This window comes from Astatotilapia calliptera, chromosome 7 (genome assembly GCF_964374335.1).
Source record: "Astatotilapia calliptera chromosome 7, fAstCal68.1, whole genome shotgun sequence".
NCBI classification, from domain to species: Eukaryota; Metazoa; Chordata; class Actinopteri; order Cichliformes; family Cichlidae; genus Astatotilapia; species Astatotilapia calliptera.
The window spans coordinates 7281063-7304560 of record NC_137428.1 but is presented as its reverse complement, the minus strand read 5'-3'; the positions used below and the strand labels follow the sequence as shown (position 1 = coordinate 7304560).

The 23498-nt window shown below is 40.5% G+C and overlaps 1 protein-coding gene across 1 annotated transcript in view; it reads left to right on the top strand.

The window, feature by feature from the left end:
• Nucleotides 1–3022: 3022 nt before the first annotated feature.
• The window catches only part of myo18b (myosin XVIIIB), a 62160-nt gene continuing 41684 nt past the window's right edge, over nt 3023–23498 (top strand). The window contains exons 1-21 of the mRNA XM_080304516.1: nt 3023–3262; nt 4360–4785; nt 7256–7319; nt 7569–7681; nt 9983–10150; nt 10252–10462; nt 11021–11163; nt 11276–11376; nt 11705–11768; nt 13453–13597; nt 13904–14074; nt 15115–15205; nt 15990–16182; nt 18938–19018; nt 19641–19761; nt 19845–19992; nt 20726–20909; nt 21002–21152; nt 21818–21927; nt 22012–22077; nt 22161–22289. Coding sequence (XP_080160642.1) covers nt 3023–3262; nt 4360–4785; nt 7256–7319; nt 7569–7681; nt 9983–10150; nt 10252–10462; nt 11021–11163; nt 11276–11376; nt 11705–11768; nt 13453–13597; nt 13904–14074; nt 15115–15205; nt 15990–16182; nt 18938–19018; nt 19641–19761; nt 19845–19992; nt 20726–20909; nt 21002–21152; nt 21818–21927; nt 22012–22077; nt 22161–22289 — 3120 coding nt within the window. The remainder of the gene's footprint in view (nt 3263–4359; nt 4786–7255; nt 7320–7568; nt 7682–9982; nt 10151–10251; nt 10463–11020; nt 11164–11275; nt 11377–11704; nt 11769–13452; nt 13598–13903; nt 14075–15114; nt 15206–15989; nt 16183–18937; nt 19019–19640; nt 19762–19844; nt 19993–20725; nt 20910–21001; nt 21153–21817; nt 21928–22011; nt 22078–22160; nt 22290–23498) is intronic.

Here is a 23498-nt window from a genome sequence, read left to right as displayed (position 1 = left end):
GACAAGATTGATTAACGCCAACACATCATACAGAGTCGGTGTGAGCTGACTGACAACAGAACCTCTGAGCAGGAGCACGACGAGACAGTTTCTTAAAAAATAATGACGTCTCAATAGACACAAAGTGGCAGTGAAGTATGTCAATAATGGAAAAGTGGATCATGATGGTGTGTGTGTGTGATAACTGTCTTTTACTGAAGATTATCTAATTTACCTCAGTTTTCTTTCTTTCTTGTCAGATTGTTCTTCTCCCTCTGTGCACACGCACATTGCCACCATCACATCTTGCTGACAGACGCGTGACCCTCCACCTCCACCTCACTCCCCTTAACCCTCTCCCTACTGTGAAACCATGGCACTGTCCTCACGCTTAAAACTCTGGGAGAAGAAGGGAGGTGCAGAAATGCTGTGTGCTGCATTAACTCTAATAGCTGGTTGTGACTGCACACACATATGTGTGTGTGGGTGTGTGTGGTGCACTGATCACATAGTGAGTGCTCCTCTGTTCTAACCCTGAGTCATCGTAGCATGCCACTGCTGTGGTTGGTGTATTAATCATCTTGCATGTTCAGTGTTTGAGCTTTTTACAGCCCCATGCTGTCACTTGACATTTGCGATCTGAATCTGCTGATACTGATATTTCTGTTGAGATACAAAATATTGAAGTTTTCCACAAATGGGAGCAGAACACCCAGCCTTATATGGCAGTTTCATCACTCAGTTCATTCTGCTTATCACACGCTACCGAAAAGATGGTCATGCTTACGTTTAGGTTTTTTGGGGTTGTTTTTTTTTTATCCATTTTGAAGCCTCGAGATTAGCCTCCATTTTTCAGCCTTTTTCAGGTTGATTGTAAAGATATTTTTATGCTCAGTGACTCCAGCTTACAACACCATTAGTGGAAATCCTTACAGAAAAAAACGAAATTGTATGTCCCAGCTGACCGACAAGCTACAAAGTCTTTCCCCACAGTTCATACAAAAGGAAAGTAGGAGACAGTGATAACTGGAAACTGTTTTTCAGACTGGATTTTAAATGTGTTACACTATCCTGGCAAAAACACAGAAGCAGAGTATTCTTCTGCTGGGTAAAGAAAATACATGCTGTCCTTTTGATGTGGCCCCTCGTACACCTGGTCATACACATGATACCATCTCATAGGATGTCAAATCTCTGAAGAGATTCATACATGCTAGTGGATTTTCAGACTGTCACTGGGAAAATACTTTTAATGTAGCTACATTGTGGAGCACAGCAACACAAATGGAAAGCATCAGATTTCAAACTGATTACAGTATTGGTTAACTGACACTGCATTGCATACACAAGGGTTTTAACCAAAGCAAATATTCTTACACAGTAACATGTTTCATGTGACTGATATGTTATTACAGTATACATAATTAGATTAAGAATCGCTGTCATTTTAAGCACAGTCCCTTAATTACTGTGCAAGTTTGCAAATGATATTGAATACTGGGCAACATCAAAATAAATTTTTTCTCAGATTCTGTCCCTCCTAATGTTCTTGCTCCATGCAGGAAAAACTTTTAAAAGCTGCATTTGAAATCAACTTGAGGCCTTTTACCTGCTTAATTTCTTAAAGGTTTAATAAAGAAATGACCATTTACTTGTCCATGCTTCTGTGTCAAATAAACCCCCAAAACAGGAACAAGTGTACAAAATCACTCTAATGCCTGAGCAGCTGATGCTCGGCTTTTCTGTTGAAGCTCATAAACTGTACCTCTATTATTGTAGCTGAATGTAGCTGTATTATTTCAGACAGAGAAACAGTTGTGACATCTTCTGAACTTACTGTAACTGTCTGGGGGGTTTTACTCTTGGATTAGCTTGACATGAAGCTAATATTGAGTTTTATTTAGTTTAGAAGTAGAACTAGAGGGTTTCTTATCTTTAAAGAGAAGATTTAGGTTTAAACCATCCATGGAACCTCTGCTCAAATCTATTCTAATGCAGTCACAAGTTCATGCCAACTGCAGGGTTTTACAAAGCTGGCACATTTTCACTGGTTAGTCGTCCAATTTTGAATCTCATAAAAAGCTTTGTCAAGCACACTAATGTGTATCCCAGTCTAAATTTTGCAATTAATATGTTTTTGACAGATTTGTGGAGTTTAACAATTCAGCATAGTGGCACCACGTTTACCAAAATGCCTTTGGTGTGAGACCAGACATACAGCTTCCCTCTTTTGCAGAGCACCTGTCTATAAATTACAGAATGATTGCTTCACCTACATGAAAATAGCACGAGGGAAAAAACAGCGTACTCGAAGGCCCTGCCTCTCTGTGCCTCGGGTTCACTCCTCATCTCTACACCAATTCCAAATCCTCACATCTCAGGCATCAATCTAACTCTGTAAACAAATCCCAATCACAAGTCCAGTAGGCCATAACTTTTTTAGAATTCCAGTCTTTTCACTACTTTCAAGCACCTGTCCTCTGATGTGTACCTTCCTATTGTGTGTTTTCCTCCAGTTTTGTTTTTATTCCTCTTTTTGTATATACTCCTCTTGTCTGTTATTTATTCCTGCTGTCTTACTATTTCTATTTTCATTCCATACAGTTGGTGCGGAGCACCCACAATTTTGTCGTACATGTACAATGACAATAAAGGCCTATTCCATTCTATCCTACTCAAATTAACAGCCGTTTAGATTGTCACACATTCTCTTATTTGAAAAACCCTCCAACGCCTCTGGTACCTCATAGCTGTTTATGACCCTGCATGGTGCTAAAAGTGCTGAAGGAAGCTAATTACAAAAAGGCCTTTAAAGGACTCACATTCATTTATGTCCACTGTGCCACACACTGCCTCCCCTTTTTGGACTTATTCTAAACCCTGTGGAGCAGTTTTGATGAACTCATGTTTGAGTGTTGGTCAAAATAAAGTGTTTGATAAGAACTGTAAGAAATCTCTTTCGCTTTCCAACACATTTGTCATACATTGTCAACGTATGCATCTGACTTGTTTAACTCTCCGCTGAGCATGCAGTGCATGCCTGATGTGCATGCCCAATGGACTGCACACTGCATCCAAACCATACAATGACTTTCTATTTTGTTTGTTCTGCCTGAATCATCAATGGACCAAACTACAGATAAAGGAGGAAAACAAGCCAATTGTCACAACGGTACCACATCCGCCTCTGTCAGTTCTGCCAGGTGGTTTCCTCAAGCAGCTCGTCAGAGATTCAGAGAAAGAGACCAAACATAAAGAGCCAGAGGTCAAAGAAGAAAGGCCAGTAAGTCATTCATTTCCATCTCTCAATATCTTATTGAATCTTAAAGATCTTAGTGTTGCCAATACCAGAGTTGGTCTGCAACTAAAAACGTGACTAGTCATTTAATTAGGCCACAGGTGTGCCTAATAAAGTGGCACCCTCTCACTCAGATGCCTCTGGAATGGCCTTCTCTAGGCTGGAGAAAACAATGTCAGTAATGTAATGACAGCCAGAGAAGGGCCAGATGGGCTTCTTTGGATAAAACTGATTTTCTCTATCTATTGCTAGCTTTGGCATTGAGAGATTTAATGGAAGAGATAACAGAATGTATGGATAATAAGAGGTACACACTTGGAGTTTTCTTAGATCTAAAGAAGGCATTTGATACTGTTAATCATGAAATTCTATTAAAAATTTCATGATTAAAAAAACTGGAAAGGTACAGGTTTAGGGGAGTGGTTTGGACTAGTTAAAAAGCTATGTAGGGAATAGGCAACAATATGTACAAATAAATGAATATAAATCTAATTTGATGGATATTGCTTGTGGAGTACATCAAGGTTCAGTATTGGCTCCAAAAATGTTTATTATGTACATAAATGATATTTGCAGAGTATCGCAGATTCTAAAGTTTGTAATATTTGCAGATGACACAAATATATTTTGTTCAGGAGTGAAGTTGCCACAGGTTTTGGAGATGATCACACAGGAATTAACGATATTAAAGTGGTTTGATATAAATAAGTTATCATTGAATCTAGATAAAACCAAATTTATGTTATTTGGAAACCAAAAGAAAAGTATCAAAAAAAAAATTCTTGGTGTGATCATTGACCAAAAGGTCTGTTGGAAACCACACATTATACTTTTAAAATACAAAGTGCTAGAACAACTTTAAAAAGTATGTCTATCTCAATAGCGGGAGTGAAATTATGGAACAGTCTAACAGAAGAAATAAAAGAAAGTAACAACATAAGCAGAAGACACAACAAAAGCACCAGCAGACTGTGACACATCACCCACTATTTCCAGTAGCACTACTACACACAAGTACAATGCATGCATAACCTTCAGTTAACAGTCAAAGGAGGCCTGTTACTTTTTTCTTCCCACTACAGCCAAACAAACTGAGTGACAACCTGGTGCAACAGTTTCTACTCCCAGATCAGACTCCTCCAATCCTCGAGGCAGAAATGTCCCTGCGGACAGAGCAATTCAGCGACAACAGCGACAACAGCCAACCTCAAGGACGCAACTCAGCACAGCCAGATGGCAGGTCCTCATCTCAGTGCCACATAGTGACTCCTGACTCCAGGGGTAAACCTGAAACCAGACCAGACGTAACACCAGAGCCCCCAAAGCAGAAGCTGCAACAGTGGGACAGAAGGACTGAAAAGAAGAGCAAAAATATGGAGGAGCATACAAAGAAGGAGAGGATAGAGGAATTTGGGCAAGGGAAGGAGAAAGAGAAGGGGATGGAGGAGAGGCAGGAGCCAGAGGGAATGCAAACAGAGACAACTGTGACAGAGAATGCCAGGAAGGAGGTATGTATGCTTTTGTCATCCGGTCTTACAGATAGTCTGAGGCCTGCAGAATACTTGGAAACTCTTCTACATTAAAATAATATTTTTAATGGATTTTTTCCCCTTTTTGTGACACCGTTTCCTTTTAAAACTAACATTTAAATTCCAATAAAAATGTATCTACTTTATGCCCTGCATTCAGATCCCTCATCTGCCTTAGTTGAGACATTCACGAGACATAGACAGTGAAAAAAGTGGATGTAGCTTTGTGGTTGGAAAAGTAAAGCCAGCGGGGAAGTGCCTTAAACTTGCATTCTGTCTGGAGGCCATTAGATGGCGACACCTATGGCGATTAGTTCATTGTTCTACTCGTTGTGGATCATACTGAATAAAAATAAACCTAATTTGTAGGGTTTTAGTTTATATGTTTTTGATGATACTGTATTTGACACAGGAGGATTAGCTGTGATGTTTTCAGTTTGCTCAATGGCTAATGACTTGTCAGTTGCAAGCATCTTTTTCTCAGCAGTGTGCACACAGCGAGTGACTTTTCTTTGCCACATCTCTACAAAAGCGCTAGTCTCCTCAAATTTATCTGAATTGTTGTGGTGTTTTTAAAGAGAAACCTGAGTTAATGCTGCATTATTTTTCCTTAGTAATCCTGCAGTGCTCCCCTATTGACATACAGCACATTGTTTGCAGATCACCCTGCTATCGCAATAATCACAATAATATCTAGTAGCATATGAAATGAAAAGATCAGATTTTCTTATATTTACCTGCTGTGATCCAGTGCAGCTGCTTTCCTTCAAACTGTTTATTTCTATGAACAAAATAATATGCCCTCCATAATAATAATTATTATATAATATATTGTTCATGCAAAACAAAGACTCAACAAGAAGTAGTTTTTATTCCAGCAGTGTGATGATCAGATTTCAGATGTGAGTGTAACAAACTGTTGTTAAAAACTCAAACTACATCAGTTATGGCATAAAATGGAAAATGCAGTTACAATTAACATTTTGGTCATTATTTCGATGGTTTTTGTGAATTGTGGGATGATCCATCACAATGAATTATGAGGCGGTGATTTTTAATCTCCTTTCATAACGAATGGTCCTCCTTAGCTAAAGGAAGCAATAAAGGAAGCATTGAAGCTCCTTTCCTTAGTATTCAGAGAATTTGATTAGATCTTCTTATGGCTGCCACATGGATATTTCTGGGTCACGTCTCTCAGCTAAGAACCATTAAAAGCAAAATGGATCATTGGAGCTCACCACTGGATTCTTGCAACCATGATGGCAACAGCATAAACATTCATCTTAAATCTTCAGAACAGTATTTGAAACCAACAGGTGACGTCGTGGTAGCTACGTCCACCTTTCGTACTGTCTGGTGTGACAGTACCCATTTATGTAGATATTAAATATTACCATTCCATTCAATAGAGAAACAACAAAGTAATCCAAAACTAAAGGTTCTTTTAGGGGTTTTTTGTATTTGCATACTTCAGTAGTTTGACCTATGTGCATAGTGGGAATCAAAATGTTTACGGAGACAAACAAAAGTTACATTTAAGTCATTTTAAGATCTTTAAATCTCAGACAATACAATTCACTACCTAATCCACTGTCATTCTGTCCAACATATGATGAAAAGCCTAAACAAAAGGAAAGAAACTAGTGTGACAGTTATATAAGTAATTATAAAAAATGTACATATGGTTGATCCGTCGTGATGAAGAGAGCTGAATGGAAAAGCAAAGCTCTCAATTTACCAGGTGATCTACTTTAACTATGGTTACAAACTATGGTAGTGACGGAAAGAACGAGATCGCGGATACAAATGGATGAAATAAACTTCCTCAGAAAGGTTGCTGGCTTCTCCCAGGAGATATGGTGAGGAATTCGGCCATCTGAGAGGGGCTCAGAGTAGAGCCGCTGCTCCTCCACATTGAAAGGAGCAGGTTGAGGTGGTTCGGGCTTCTGACAGGGATGCCTCCTGGGCACCTCCTGTGTGAGGACCCGGGGCAGACTCAGGACACGCTGGAGAGATTATATCTCTTGGCTGGCCTGGGAACCCCTTGGTTTTCCCCTGGACATGCTGGATGAGGTGGCCAGGGAGAGGGAGATCTGGGTTTCTCTGCTTAGTCTGCTGCCCCTGGGACCCGGCCCCAGATAAGTGGAAGAAGACGGATGGATAATTTTCCTTATTTACACTTATATGTTTTATTGTTGTCCTCATTTATTCTATAGTCTTCTGTTTCTATGTCTGAAAGCTGAGCTTTGAGCTCACAGGGATTATTTGAAAATGTAGCAGAAAATAAAGAAAAACACTACACTTTAAATGTGACTTCACTAGAAGTAAACTCTGAAAACAATGGTATTCAATGCTGTGGCACACTAAATGATCATGCATTATAGAAACTGTGCAGCCAAAAAGTAGTTACTGTTCTTCTCTTTGTTCCTCTCATGCTGCTTTCTCTCAGGTTAGGGATGTGTGGTATGAAGCTGGAACTGTGTGGTACGTCGACAAGGATGATTTCATCCGTGGTATGCATTGAAAACAACACACACGCACACACTACAGTATGCATGCTAGCTATAAGTACATTTTGAAGAACATTTAACCCCTAACAGAAACCACAGTTACACATGGATGGATCTATAACTGCTGACTCATTCACACAAAAAACAAGTCTTGATTGTAGCCTTGAAGATCCTTGATATTTCCACACCTCAGTTCACAGGGTGTCTGTATGTGTGCTTTCAAAGACATAACTTCATTTCTCCTCTTTTCAGCTACTCAGCTGAAGCCAGATGAAGGCACACCAGAGCTGTCCGAGGGCCGGGTGAGGGTCCGGCTTGAGACGGACGGCTCAGTGCATGATGTCTCCGAGTATGAAGTTGAGAAGGTAGATCAGACTAGAAGTGTCCTTCTGGTTCTATTACTGTCCAAATCATGTAAGAGTTTGCACATCAACTTGTCCTTTGTTTCTAATGCAAACCTTTCAACAACCCTTTCTTTAAGAAACAAACCAGATGAGAATTTCATATGACAAAAAGGTCAACATTTAAACGTATCAGCACAGAGTAATGCATAAATCTCCATTAAATTTTGGAGATTTAGCACACATTTTCTTAAAGTTAAAGCTTTTTATACCAGTCCTGTTACAGTGATGTTACAGTGATGTGAAATTTAAGGATAAGGTCTTTTAGGGATATGATTTAAAAAAAAAACTGCAAACATTATATGAAGCACTTTTCATTGTGCCCTTTTTTTGGTTTGGGAAGCTCATCTTGTAACCGGAAGGTTGCCGGCTCGATCCCCAGCTTTGTCCGTCCTGGTCGTTGTGTCCTTGGGCAAGACACTTCACCTGCGATATGGCAGCTGTGGCTACAACTGGAGCTTGCCTCTACCAGTGTGTGAATGTGAGAGTGGAATTATAATGTGCTTTGAGTGTCTAGAAAAGTGCTACATAAATGCAATCCATTATTATTATATCAGGAAGAATACAAAATCATCTGGTCCTCAGTAGGTTTTAAATTGGGGTACATGCAACCTCAGATGAACTAAAACACAGGACATATGACATATGACAGGACCTTGTCATCATTCATTTAACAGTTTGCTACTCACATTTGTGGTAAGACAGAAAAGGCTTCTTGGAAGGGTTATAAGGTCATATCCAAACAGTCTGGTGTCCATCATTCTACATTGACAAAAATAATTTTATGTTACTCACAAATGGAAAACTAGTGGAAAACATTCAAGACATTCACCAGTCTTGAATGTTAAGGTAAGAGGTTAAAAAAACCTCTTCTCCCTAAATACATATACATAAGAGAGCACATCTGTGCTTTGCAGAGGTGCATCTAAACTGTTGTTGTTTGTATTTACTTACACAGCATGTCTTGTGGAATTTACTGGAGTCAGCAGCAACAGCATAGCGCAGTCATATCAAGTCTAGTGACATAAGGCAGGAAAAGATCAGTAAAGAAACAATTTCCCGCAGCCAAAACACAAATCCAATGAGAAGTAGAATACGTTCAGCATGATGAGGTTCAGACGGTGTTCCTGAAAAGAACCAAGTGAAGTTTGTGGTTCTGGAGAATTACTGGAGGTCTCAAGGGACATAAGATTACAATTTATTCAAATTGGATGAAGAGTTTTGGAGTTTCAGCTCCTTAACATGTGCCACTTTTGAAAAGGACCAAAATTGGACAATTGAGTCAAAGCCTATTTCATGGGCAGGTGTGGGCAATTCCTTTGTTATGTCATTTTTAATTAAACAGATAATAGTGCTGGGGTTGATTTGAGGTGTGGTGCTTGCATTTGGAAGATTTTGCTGTGAAACAGACAACATGTGTCCAAAGTTGTCATGTGTGGCTGTGTGACACTTTATACTTAAAGTGGCAGCTTTAGTTGCTGGGAAATAATCCATAAACTAAATTTATGAAAAACAAACGAGGAAATGAGAAACAGCAGGAGAGCAACCAAACATGACGAGACAAAGGGGAAGCAAAACTCAAAACACTGAACACAGGACATGAGACACAAGACTGGCATGGAGATGTAGACTTGACCAGGAGATGCACGACATAGAGACCGGGGAGACTAGACAAGAAAACATGTAACACAGGGGAGGCAAAGAAACAAAATCCAAGATCTAAAAATCACTAAAATACAACCAGACACTAACTGAATCAAAGAATATTAAAAACCAAAACCACTGAGTCACAGGACTCAGGACCAGCACAAAAGGAGCTCTCCATGCAGGTGAAAACCGAAAAACAAAAAAAAACCCATCCAAGAAACTGCTACAATGTTAGGAGCGGCAAAATCTACAGTTTGGTACATCCTGAGAAAGAAAGAATAATTTCAAATAATAATTTAATTTATATAAACAAAACTGAAAAACTGAAATGATCTTAGTTTTTGGTTAATTAGCATTTTGTTTCATTCAGGATGCTGAATTGAAATAGTTTGGGAATTTGTATAGACATAAACATATTTTGGTTTGTCATCTTATCTTAATCCAGAACAATAACATTAGTGATATCAAAGTTTTAAAAAGGCAGCATTTTTTAATAACTCTATAAAGCATCTCCACTAAGACAGAAGAAAACAGTTTTCCCAGGGTGTAATCTGTGTGAAATCTGAGACTAACTCTTTCACATTTGAACCAATTAATGGAGATGCTGTTCCTCCACAGTGTAATCCACCAGAGCTCGACCTGTGTGAGGATCTGAGTGACCTGCAGAGCGTGAATGAATGTGGAGCTCTGCACACTCTGACCAGTCGAGCTAAAGCAAATCTTCCACTGACACATGCAGGACCAAACCTGGTCAACTTCTGGCCCCCGTTACAGACCCACAGCAAGGTAAAATTTACACACATTTACAGATCAGTAACCCTATGAAACTACAAAGCTTATTAAGTATGTGCAACATTTTATGTTTATCTTCTTTTTTTCTCTATTAGACCCCAAAGTCACGGCGAGGGGAGTCTGTGTGGGATGCTCCTCCTGCCCTGGCTGCCCTGGTCAAACGGGTCTACATGTCTATGGTTGGCACCAGAAGGGATCACAGTGTGTGTGCATTGGGACGCAGCGGGACGGGCAAGACCACGGCATGTCAGACCTTCACACATGCTCTTATCAAACAAGCTGGCACAGCAGGAGAGAACATGAGTGGTGAGCGTGCGTTGTAAAAATGAAAACTGTTTAGGTTTTTAAAGTGTTAATGATCAGCACTAAAACTTGAAACTGGTACTAGTCTGTCATTTCAGTGACTGTGAGTGAGTCGCTACAACTATGAATCTTAAATGAATCCCAAAACTATATTCAATGAACGTTATACACATCAACATGTAAGAAAAATGATGAAAAATAACCTTTCAGGGAGTTTGTGGATCAAAATTTCTCTGTGAGAGACTGACGGTATCACACAATAAAGATTACTTCAAGTTAATACGGCTAATGTAAGCTATTAAATTGTGAGGTGCAAGTAGTGTTTTGTTAAATAAACTATGACTATAACTATGTGCGATATGTCATGTGTTACTCTCATTCAAGTAATTTTAAAATCTGCCGAGGAAGGATTATTTTTAGTCTGTCCTGAGAGGTAAAACCTTCGATGTAATAGAGGGTGTCCTGTTTTTAGCGAGCCTGTAGGTTTATTTTGCTGAAATGTTTGCTTCAGCTTGTTTTCCTCCACTTCCCTACTGTGATTATTGCTATTTCTTTCACTAGTGGAGCGTGTTCAGGCTATGTTCACTATCCTGAGGTCTTTTGGCTGTGTGAGCTCTAAGCACAGTGATGCGTCGTCTCGATTTGCTATGGTTTTCTCATTGGATTTTAACCATGCTGGACAAGCCGCCGCTGGACACCTACAGGCATGTAGCCCAGACACAAACCCATGTAAGTTAGTCAAACATGGCTGTGTAAATTGGGATTCGTGACTTCTGTTCCTTTTCCTCCTTTTTGTCCTGCTTCTCCATCATTCAGACCTTGATGTTGGACAAATGGAAAGTGTGCCAGAAAATTCAGGGAGAAAGTAACTTCCTGGTCTTCTCTCAGATGCTGGCAGGACTCAGCGCAGAGATGAGGTAATCTCCAGTAAAGGTTAATAGGCAGATTTGTTTAAGAAATGCACTATTTATTCAACATATTTAATGACGCAACAGGAAATTTACCTTCACATTATGAAACGTTACTGGCCCTCAAAGTAGATATCGTAGGGTTGGACTCAAATCTGTCACTTTTTTAATTTGTCCACATTTTCCCCAAATCTTTAAGCCCTCATAACTTCTTATGTTCTAGTTGTGGTCCTGCTGAAGCAGCAGCAGCTGAAGGTGTTTGTTGCAGATTCTTCCTTTATAGAGCTACTGATTTGCCACATAACAACCTATTTTCCCATTTCTGATTCTATATTAGGATCGAACTGCAGCTACACCAGCTCTCTGAATTCAACTCCTTTGGTATTGTTCATCCCGCCAAGGTACAGTAAGTGCATCAGAAGGGTCTCTTTTTACCACTATATCACACGTCATGGTATAACAGGCAACATAACCGTAAGTGGAGAAGTCCAGCACAGGGCAGTTCTGTTTTGCATGAACACAGGTGTAATGCTATATTCAGTGGCAACTGGGAAATATTCATTTGTAATATCTGGCTAGGAAAACTCAATGAAAATGAATAACGTGGGTAAGGTTTTCTTCCCTAAGCTTCACATTTTACGATGTTCTGTGGAAGAGGAGCGTTCACAGTGACCTTGCATATTTGCTGATTATCAGAAGAAGAAACAAAGGAAGTCAGGAGAAAGTTGTGTTTTTCCCTTTTCCTCTAAAATGGAAATCACTTTCAGACTTTAGACCGAATTTTTCTGGAACCGCTGTAATATATGACAACTGATGGCACTGCTGCGTGAATGCTGCTTCAAACATGTGTTTTTCATTAATGCCATCAAGTCTTTACAGCAGAGCGAGTAACTAATTTAAATGTTGTATATTTTGCACTTTTTGGGGGCTTTTCTGTGACCTGTTCTGTACACTGTGTAACAGCCAGAGCCAGAATAGTCACAGCACAGCTGCAGCTGTGGTCACAGCCTCAGAGACAGCTACTGTTCAGAAAGTGTTCTGATGTATGGAACTACTTTGTGTTGCTTTGCATTGGGAACCATTAGCGTGCTGGTCCAGTCCCTGTTTAATAAACTGTAAAGAACTGCTCTGTGGATATTAAAGGAAAGAGAAAGTACTGAATTTACCCAAGATATTTAAACCTACAGGAAATGTTAATAGAAGGCAAAGAGATGCAGATGCAGCATTTTCCTCAAAAAGGTTTAAATTTCTGAAACAAAGTTCTTCAACATGAAATAAGAAATCATAAATATTCCTTCCCCTCCTACAGAAAACAAATAAATAAAGTGCAGCACTGTCTAGATGGGAAAACAAGTAAAGTAAATCAAACCAATAATTATAATAAATAATATTAATTTTATTTCTCCACAAATATCCTGAGGCTGAGCTTGCAGCTTGGAACTCACCGGCTCTGGGCGGTGTTGTGCTTGCGTAGACTGCACAGAGTGAGAAATAGCTCTCCTGAGAGAACCGTGGTTCTATTAATAATCATTCTAGTTGAAATGAGTGCTGGCGAATAGCCCCAGCTGGGGGTTTCACCCACTCACAATGTGGCTGCTCATGTCTACTCGTACTATATGATAATGCTGCTGAGGAACACAAAGGTAGTCAACAAAACTAACCCTTTTGTATCCCTGTAGATCATAAATCTGTACTTTGTGTGGTAGCTGAGAAAAACTAAATAGGGACACAAGCATTCACTAACCGTATTTGGATGGGGTCGCTGCATTTGACACAATGACAGAAGTCAGTGAATGAACAATTCTAATTTAGAAGATTGACCAACACTTCTGCTTCAGTTCAAAGTTCTGGGTGTCCCTTTGCCCAGCATGCTTGTGTGAGTATGAGGCTCTGAGGTAATATAAATGGAAAAATGAGCCAAAACATAGAAAGTGAAGTGGTCAAACCACATGGGAAAAGAGTTAGACTGTGATTGGAGATAAGATGGAAAGATGTGACTCAGCTGTTCCCTCACCTCATTTAATTATCTGGCTGTCAAAAACAGAAAAGACAGACTGTCCCCTCTCCCTTTCTTACTGTTCTTAGGTGGAGGAGAAACAGCGTGCATCCATTGCTTTCACAAAGCTGCTGAGTGCCATGGAAACACTGGGCTTCTCACCCGGCGAGCAGAAGGCGATATGGCATGTTCTGGCTGGTATTTACCATCTGGGAGCTGCTGGGGCCTGTAAAGGTAACATAGTGATTCACTGTGAGTCACACAGTGTTACTACACACTCTCATACACACACACCTCCTGTCTGTAGCTCAGGAGGTAGAACCATGGGAAGGTTGCTCGTTCGATCCCTGGCTTGGACAAGACACTGACCCCAAGACACAGAGTGATTCTCTTTAGGAAAGCCTGATAGTGTCGAGCTAACACTCCACCTCCGATCCAGTTACTTTAAATTTGTCACTCATTGCTGAGCCGACCATCACTAATGTTCAGTGCATGCTGTCATAATCACATCCTCTTTGAGTTTTCCCTTTGGTTGTGCAGTGGGCAGGAGACAGTTTATGAACTTTGACAGTGCTGAGAGGGCAAGCAGTGTGCTTGGATGTGAAGGTGATGATCTGCACACAGCAGTATTCAAACATCACCTTCAACAGCTTCTGCAGAGGGCCACCGGGGGCAGCAGAGAGAGGAGCGGTGCCGCAGAATCGGAGGAAGGTGAGATGCGCACACACTAAAGCCAGCATGTGAAAAACAGCAGCGGAAAGTTTAGAGAGTGTTTGAGGATCCTGTTGCACACTATCAGTGCTTTCAATCTCTGCTGATCATTACAAAAAAAACAAAACAAAGCTCATGGAAGTGAATAGGGAGATTGCTTCATTAATATATTTTAGTGGTTACAATTTTTCATTTATAATTTGTTTGATATTTCATTATTCAGCTTACTGCTATGTTGAACAATAAAGGCCATCAGTGCGGACTCCAACTAAACACAGCTCACTATTCTCCAACAGTTTTGATTGTTTAGAGGGAACTTTACCATTTTCTGATCCAGTGACAACTTCAAGCATCTTGTTACAAGAGCTAATGTGTGGCACCATCTGGCATATGAACTGGTGTTTATAGAATGGGATCTTTGGTGGTCAGTACAATATAACACATCAGCACTGCAAAGAATTCACAGAATTAAAGCTACTCATGTAGGCCTCATAGCCTTTCCACCACCCAAACATCTTTCCTTCAGCCAAAAGATACGATCAGCAGAGCTGATTAGTCCGTGAATAATCTACCCAACAACACAGGAGCAGTTTGTTGCTCAGACTGTGACAAATGTCACCAAAAGGTCATCAGTGACAAATAAAATTAAATGAAGTGGTGACCTGTGATATTGGAGACGCACAGAGCTGAAGTCACATTCAGTTGCTCTGAATTTTGAATGGGTGCCTACCTATATTTTACTTGTAGCATTTGTTGACTTTCTAGTGTGAGAGCTGACACGAAGCCTCTCAAGACTTAGCCAAAGGGCTATCATAGCCCTGCTTAACTTCTAAAAAAAAGCTCAGAGGCCCCAAAAAGCAGGGATAAAAGATACCTGCTTTAACCTCTCAGAGGTTCCAGATTTTCTTTGAGTTGCATTTTTAGAGAAAGGACAACGTGCTGTAGGAGTGGATTTATCCTGATAAAGCCTTTAAGGATAAAGGAGAACATTAAACAACGCGAGTAGAAAAGTGTGTCCTTATTCACTTTGTTGTGCGCAGGTCCGAGGCTAACAGCTGCTCAGTGCCTCAATGGAATGGCTGCTGGACTTTATGAAGAGCTCTTCACTGCCATCGTGTCACTCATCAACAGGTCTGGATGCATCTCATTAAATACACGATCCACAGCCTCATCACAAGCTCTCAGTCTGCCTTCATAACTGCTGCCTAACAAGGCTTCATGACTTTAGACTTTGCTTTACGATGGCTTACTGTGCTTTTTCTTATTATCTTTAATATATTTTCTGCTACAGTGATTGAAGACTATATTAAACATGGCCCAAATTACCCTGCAATCAATCTGAGTCTGAAAACTCAATTTCTGATCACTTTTCTACTCTTCTACTCTGTATGATGTGACAACGAAGGGATATCCCTAATATGATGATTTCAGGCTCAGGACCACTAATGCCCACTGTTCAAAACCTTCTATTTTTGAGAGCAGCCAGTAAGAAGACAGCTGGCTTTTAAAGAACATTAAAACTGACTGCTCGTTTCATTGAGGGGTTGCCTAATGGCTCGATATGAGATTATAAGGAAGGCTTCGAACACAGAAGTCCAAATGTTTGAACACCTGGAGTTGAAAATGAGGGGAAATAAATAAGAGGAGCTAATGTTGCTTTCTTTTTCTCAAGCTACATCTGTGTGTACCATTTACAAAGTTTGCAGACAGTCTGACGCATTGATCTGTACTTCTGTTTCCAGCTTCATGTGCTTATAGCAGCCGCCTGTTGTTTTGTGTAATTACCACGCTACTGAGGGGGGCCTTATCACATGATCATCCTTCCCTCTACTGTATATTCATGCATCAGATATGTGAATGAAGAACAAACATATAAAGAACTGTAAAACTCAATCAGGCTGTGTTTTGTGGGCAGGGCGCTGAGCAGTCAGCAGCTGATGCTAGCCTCTGTGATGGTGGTGGACACGCCAGGCCTGAGGAACCCACGACACTCAGCAGAGGAGAGAGGAGCCAGCTGGTCCGAGTTCTGCCACAATTACCTACAAGAGAGGCTGCTGGAGCATTACCACTCACATACGTTCACACATACACTCGAGAGATACGCTCAGGTAACTCAGTGTACAGTTACATCTTTCAAGCTGAGTGATCATCTTCTGTGAGTAATGCACACTTACACATAAAAACTCAGTTTCTAAAGCCTGAAAAGAGTATTGAGAAGATGGACGGAGCACTTTTAGGTGCTGATGAATGTAGAAAACGAGACAGGAGGATTGATGGGGACAGTTAGTGAATCAGGAAGTGCAGACGATTAGTAAGAAGGACGTTTGGGAAAATGTGAAGAGAATATGTTGGTCCAAATGACATACCTATGCAGGTATAGGGATGTCTGGGAGAGAGGGCAGTGGACATTTTGACTAGTCTGTTTAACAAAATCGTGAAGAGTGAGGGGATGCCTGGGGAGTGGAGAAGAGGTGTACTAGTACAGATTGTGAAGAACAAGACTAGTGTGCAGAGTTGTAGTAACTGCAGAGGGATAAAGTTGATGAGCCATACCATGAAGATGTAGTAAAGACTTGTTTAAGCTAGGTCAACAAGAGAGGTGATGGTCAGTGAGCAGCAGTATGACCTCATGCTGAGAAAAAACACTACAGATGTGATGTTTGCTTTGAGAGCATTGATGAAGTACAGAGGATATCAGACATGATAGAGGAACTGTGACAATGTGAGGAAGTCAGGAGGTACAGACAAGTATATGAGGGTGGTCCAGGACATGTATGAGGATGGAGAGGCAGTGATGAGGTGCCTGGTACAAGTGACAGATGGGTTCAAGGTGGCGATAGGTATCTGTGACCTATAATGTCTGCAGATGACATTAGCATCTCCAGCAAGAGTAAGGAGCAGGTGGAAGAGAGCCTGAAGAGGTGGAGGTATGCTCTGGAGAGAAGAGTAATGAAAGTCAGTTAAAGGAAGACAGAATATGTGTGTGTGAATGAGAGGGAGACAGACGGACAGGTGAAAATGCAAGAAGCAGAGATACTGAAGGCAGATGAGTTTAAATATGTGAGATCAACCACCCAAAGCAACAAACAGTGCACAAGAAAGGTGAAGAGCCCAAGCAGGGTGGAATGGGTGAAGGCAAGTGTCAGGGATGATTTGTGACAGAAGGATAGCAGCAAGAGCTAAATGGAAAGTTTGTAGTAGTGAGATGGTAGATGGTAGTGAGACCTGCTGTGATGTATGGTTTGCAAATGAGGTGGCAGAGCTGAAGATGTTCAGTTCATTGGAAGGGAGTGAGATGGACAGGACTAAAAATCAGGAGTTCAGATTCAGAGAGGTGAGGCTGAGATGAATGGAGCATATGCTGATGAGAGATAGTGGATATATTAGACAAAGGATGATGAAGATGGAGCTGCTAGGCAGGAGCAAAAGAGGAAGATGACAGAGAAGATCCATGGACGTAGTGAAAGAGGACATACAGAGGTTCGGTGTGATAGAGGACGCTGGGACAGGGTGAGATGGAGGCAGATGATCTGCTGAAGGTGCTTCCCAAAAGGAAGGACTTGAAAGAAGATCGATGCTGTAAAAATAATGAGTACATACAGGATAAATAAAGTTTTATGTAGACATTCATGATCCCAGGAAGATCCTAATTGCTTATAATATCCCTCTGACTTCTTTATTGAGGTCATGAGGTTGGAATTGCTGGTTTTGACTCTAACATTGAGACACCGATCAGAACGTTGAATCACATGCACTGTTTTTCAAGTTTCAAGTTTTTCAATGAATCATTCTATTGACAAAACCTTAAAGAGATTCAGTTTAATCAATAACTCATCTAAAACAATAAAGGAAAATACAGCAAATGATGACAGAAATCACATGGGCCTTTCCTTTGAAAAATTCGCAAAAAAAAAAAAAATTTTCAGATAAAATACTGTAAATACAGGCATTGATTACCAAGTTATTATTCTACACAGACCAAACAGCACCGTATTTAAAAATAAAAGTGCACCACTATTTTCCTACTCCGACACACAAGCTGAAATCAGCTGATTGTACCAAGAGTGCAAGAACCGATAAGATGTATCGACAGGCAGGCAAACTTACTACGATTCCCATCCTTAACTGGAACAGACTCTCTGCCTTTAACAGACTCTGTCATCTTTGTTTTACTTGTTTATGTTTTAGTCTGATATCTTGTGACCCAATTATTGTGTTTGAGAACCTGATGCCATAACTTTTGCCTCTGTTTTGCTGCCCTCTCTTGTGTACCAGTATACAGCACTGGTTCATGTTCAGCTTACAGGCAACAGCACTTACGGTCCGAGTGAGAGTTTTCATAGCCAATCCCTCTTTGGAGCTTTAAAACACAAGAAAATCAATAAAATAACAATCTGTATAACAATTACACACATTAAAAAACAGAATTGCAGACCAGAAGAGATCTGTTTCTCACATGTGCAAGTGGCCAGAATGGGATTCACACACAGCAATTTTAAAATGTCAGCCACACTGGAATGTGTCCAGGATCCTTTCTGCTCAGCCTTTACTAACACCAGCTTTAACAAAAGAGTACCAGTTTTACCCCCTGAACTTAAGCCCTAACTGGTTTTCACTGAGTATGCTAATATCTTTGGGATATCTTCACAGTCGTGATGCATGTCTGTCAAAGATGAAAGATTAACAAAAGAGGCAATTTCACTGAGATTAAACCAATACAATTGTTAGATCTACAACAAATATGTTCCGATTTGATGAAAATGACACACAAAAATGAGTTAAACCGATTATTACTGAGTGAGAAAAGTACATAGGTGAGAAAAATACATTTGCCGGAACGACTTTATGTTTTGTCTGCTGCAGGAGAAGATCCACGTGGAGTTTGAATGTCCAGAGACCAGCCCGGCTGAGGTGGTCTCTGCCATTGACCAGCCACCTCCACAGGTACGCAGCAATGTGACGTAAAAAGACGTAAATGTGAGCATGAGGATAACAGCCATGACATCTTACCAGGAGTTTGATGTTTCCAACTTTACGCAGGAATCTTAAAGTTGTCTCATTTAAATTTCTGACGTATAATGTTATATGATAACAGCTCTAGAGACTCCAGAAATAACTTCTGTCTTGAACGCATGAGACTACGAGGCTTGTGAGACTTCTAGTTTTACTTAAAATCATCCCCTGCCCTGCTGCAACAACCCAAATAACAGTTTATCAAAAGTTGACAAACTTGTCTGAGTTGGGTTCGATTATTAACAGAGGGAATAGTTTCACCAGCAGCACCTACAACTGGAGGTTATGTAGCCTGAGAGGCGCACCAATACTTTTCCTCCTTGTCATTATTATTACAGTCTGTCCTTACTACTCCCCTTAAAAGAAGCCAGAAGAACAGTGCTCGTTTGCCAGCATTTATCTTGTTCAAGAAATGACATGTACTGTGACTTTTAGCATAAAAATGTTTTTCTACTTCACTTTTCATTGTATCCTCCATCTGACCAATAGAAAATCATCATGCTTTAACCCAATGTATGCTTGAAACGTACGTGTGTGTGTGTGTTTGTTTCAGGTCCGCGCAGCAGATGAAGACCGCAGAGGTCTTTTATGGGTTCTGGATGAGGAGATGGTGACGCCAGCCTCTTGTGAAAACAGGGCCGTGGAAAGAGTGTGCCAGTATTACAGCAACATGGGTAAAAAAATACACTGCTAGTGAAAACTTGAGCGCCATATAACTTAAAGAAGATGAATTAATTGTGTTTGTTTGTCCTTGCAGTGCGACAGTGTGAGCAGCTGCTGCAGTGTGAGGTGAAGCACCTGATGGGGTCTGATCCTGTCCGATACGATCTGGCTGGATGGTTCAGCCTCATCCAGAACAACCCATCTGCTCTGAACACCATCTGTCTGCTCCAAAACTCCACTGTGTAAGTCAGAGGCCTGGGGGCTGCCCCACAAGGATGCCGTGTCTAAATGAATATCTTCTAGTAGGCTCCAGTTGGCAAATGGCCCTGGGAAAATATTTTACTAAAAGAGTGGTGAAAGCCTTTCAAACAGTTAAAGGGTGTGTTAGATGTCATTAAATGGTCAAAAGTCTGTATATCCAACTAAAACTAATTATTGTGACCCTGTAAAAGGAACAGGTTTCCTTTCCTCTTTCAGAAGCTACTGTCTCCTTTTAATATTGGTGTTTAAACTGAACATATGCACATAGTTGTACTGTGTTTAAATTAGATTAAACTGAGATAAGAAAAGTTTTTATTAACCTTAGGGAAACAAATTCAGGTGTTTTGGCAGCACAGAAGAAAGAAAATCTAGAGAAGGGGAATGTTTTTAATAACTTCTCCATCTGGACACTTTCTTGCTAAGAAACCATTTTAAAAAGTAGCAGTGAGCACAGATATTCATCTCAGGAAGCATGAAGCACTGCTCCAGGACTTTGGGAATTCCTTGCCCAGAAAGTTTTTATATGACTTCATGGAACAGACTGCCCATATACCATTGATGAAGTAATTAACAACTGTTAATTAGTAGGTATGAACAAGTGTGGTTCATCCATGCATGATTCATTTACTCACAGCACATACCAGCTACACACTTGTAGTGATGTTAAAAACATGTTTTTGACATCCTGTGATAGTGTGTCTCTGCCCTCCCCAGAGGGGTTGTGAAAGCCATGTTCACCCCAAGAATTTCTCTGCCCCCCCTGTGTCGGGCTCTGGGGGGACTAGAGGGTGGCAGCCAGCGCTCTTTGCAGAGGAATGGCACCATCAGGAAGACATTCAGTGGGGGAATGGCAGCGATACGCAGACACTCCCAGTGTATTGCAGTAAAACTCCAGGCAGTAAGTTTCCAGAGCATTCACTATCAAATCCTCATCTATTTCTGTAGTGTAACTGGATTCCTTCCCTCTTTGCTGCTTTTCCCACCATGCAGGATGCTCTTATCAATCTGATCCGTCGAGCCAGGCCAGTGTTTCTGCAGTGTGTCAGTGCAAAGACTGACAATGGAAGTTTTGACATCCCAGCCCTCAGGGTGCAACTGCACTCCACACAGATCCTGTCAGCTCTGCAGCTATACCGCATAGGTATGCATGCTCATGCATTAATATTTCAAGCTGTAACACTGTGTGTAAACCAAGTACAAAGCTATTAGTGACCATTCTAGGGTTAGGGTTATTGTTCTGTTGTACATGTTTAAAAGGCAAATATTCTGCAAGTAAAATATGTTATCTTTCAGAGTAAATCACATCTATTATTTGGAATCTATGACACCCAACATATACATTAATGGCAAAACAACTAGCAGCTTGGTATTCCGATATCTGGAAGAAACAACTCCTATCACAACTAGAGACTGACAAGGTGAACACAAAACCTGACATCACGTCAGGGGGGAGAAGTCATTATCCCCACACAACTGTTGTTCTTGGGGCTTGGTACCCAAGAACAACAGGTGCGTTGAAGGTGTTGAGTGCGAGAGTGACTGACCTGAGAGATAGGATCATAGCTGAGAGAGAGAGTAAAACTTGAAGGATCAAGACCCCCCGAGTGGGTTTTTTTTCACACACAGAGACACACACACATACCTGTATATATATATATATATATATATATATATATATATATATATATATATATATATATATATATATATATATATATATATATATATATATATATGTTCTCGCCCTTTTTCCAAATATTCCTGATGCAAATTAAAAAATCAATCTGTGGCCATGTCTGTCTGCAGGTTATTCAGAGCACATGACTCTGGGGGATTTCAGGTGTCATTTCCAGGCTCTCGCTCCTTCAGTCATGAAACGTTACGCTTCAGTGTTTGTCAGCCACGATGAGAGAAAGGTCAGATGGCACATGGCAGCAGCTCCCTTTCTTGTTCAGCATCATGTCATGTAAACATCTTTTTTGTGTTTGCTTATGTGTCAGGCAGTGGAAGAGCTGCTGGTTGAATTGGATGTGGATAAAAAGAGCATCCTCGTGGGTGCCAGCCGGGTAAGAACATGTTTGTACTCGAACAGCTGAATTTATTTCGTGCTGATATGGCTCATACATTTTTTCCCCCCGTTGTGCATTAGGTGTTTATGAAGCGAGGTGTGTTGTGCTATCTGGAGCAGCAGAGGGAGAAGCAGGTCACTGGTTGGCTGGTCCACCTACAGGCTGCCTGTTTGGGACATCTTGCCCGTCAGAAATATCGCAAACTCAAGGTACTTATGTCTCTGTGAGCTTGCCTTCTGCACTGCTGACTGGGAATTGATGGAATTGATACGAATTTCTCATTGGCTCCCCTTTGAGTGTCACCACCATCGCTAAAGAGCATATCAAAGAAATTACACAAAACCTCTCTGAGTAGAACACAAAGCCAACAGGACTGGGTGCTGGGCTTGGGTTGGCATTCACTCAGCTTTAATATCATTCTGGGCTCTTGGCTAGCTTAGTGTTAGTATGCTGTCTGCGCATGTTAGCACTTAGCAACATGGCCTGGCCTGCATTTGTATAGCGCTTTACTCAGTCCCCAAGGACCCCAAAGCGCTTATAGCGCAAACATAATGTGTCTGTTTCTGTCCTGGATGCAGTTTGAACATTGCACGCTTGTCCTTTTGTGCAATATAAATAAAAGTAATGTCCTTATCTACGGTGTAGACTGCGGCACTATTTTCTTCCTCCGACTCATGAACTTAAATCAACTGATTGTAGTGCGAGCGCAAGAACCAATAAGTGTCATCAATAAGTAAGCTGACTAACAATTCCAAAGAACTGGACTACTGTTCTCTATAAGAACAGGTTCTCGATTCCTACTACTGACTAATCGAACCGCCAAATTTCCAATTGGTAGCCATAAGTGCCCAGTGAGATATTTTTAATATATACATGAACACAAACAGGAGCTTTGACTTTACCAGTAGAAAAAATTGTACATCATGTATTTTAAATGCAGCTGTTAGCATTTCCTTTAACTTTACAACTTTTGTTTCTTTTTGAGAGTTGTTGTTTTCAAACTTTTTGTGGTGCCTTTTTTTGCACTTTCTTTTTGTGTTTTTTCTTTTAATAGGTTGTACTTCTTTGTGGTCATTTTGCATTTATGTAGCGGTGTTATGCTTTACATGGTGGTTTTAGATGGGAGTTGTTTATTTGTTTTCTTTGCTCTTCATGTGTTTTAATTTTTTTTTTTTATCTCTCTTGGTGTTTTTTCCTTTTTTAGTAGCTGTTTGTGTGTCTTGTCGGTCATTTTGCATTAATGGAAGTGTTTTATGATTTGTGTGGTTGTTTTGCATCTCCTTGTGATCACTTTGAGTCTCTTTGTGTCTGCTTTATCTTTTACAGTTTTTATGTGTTTCTTTTTTTATGGATGCTTTGCACTCCTTGACCTTTGACCTTAGCAAGTAATCATACATTTTCACTAGTTATTGCATAAA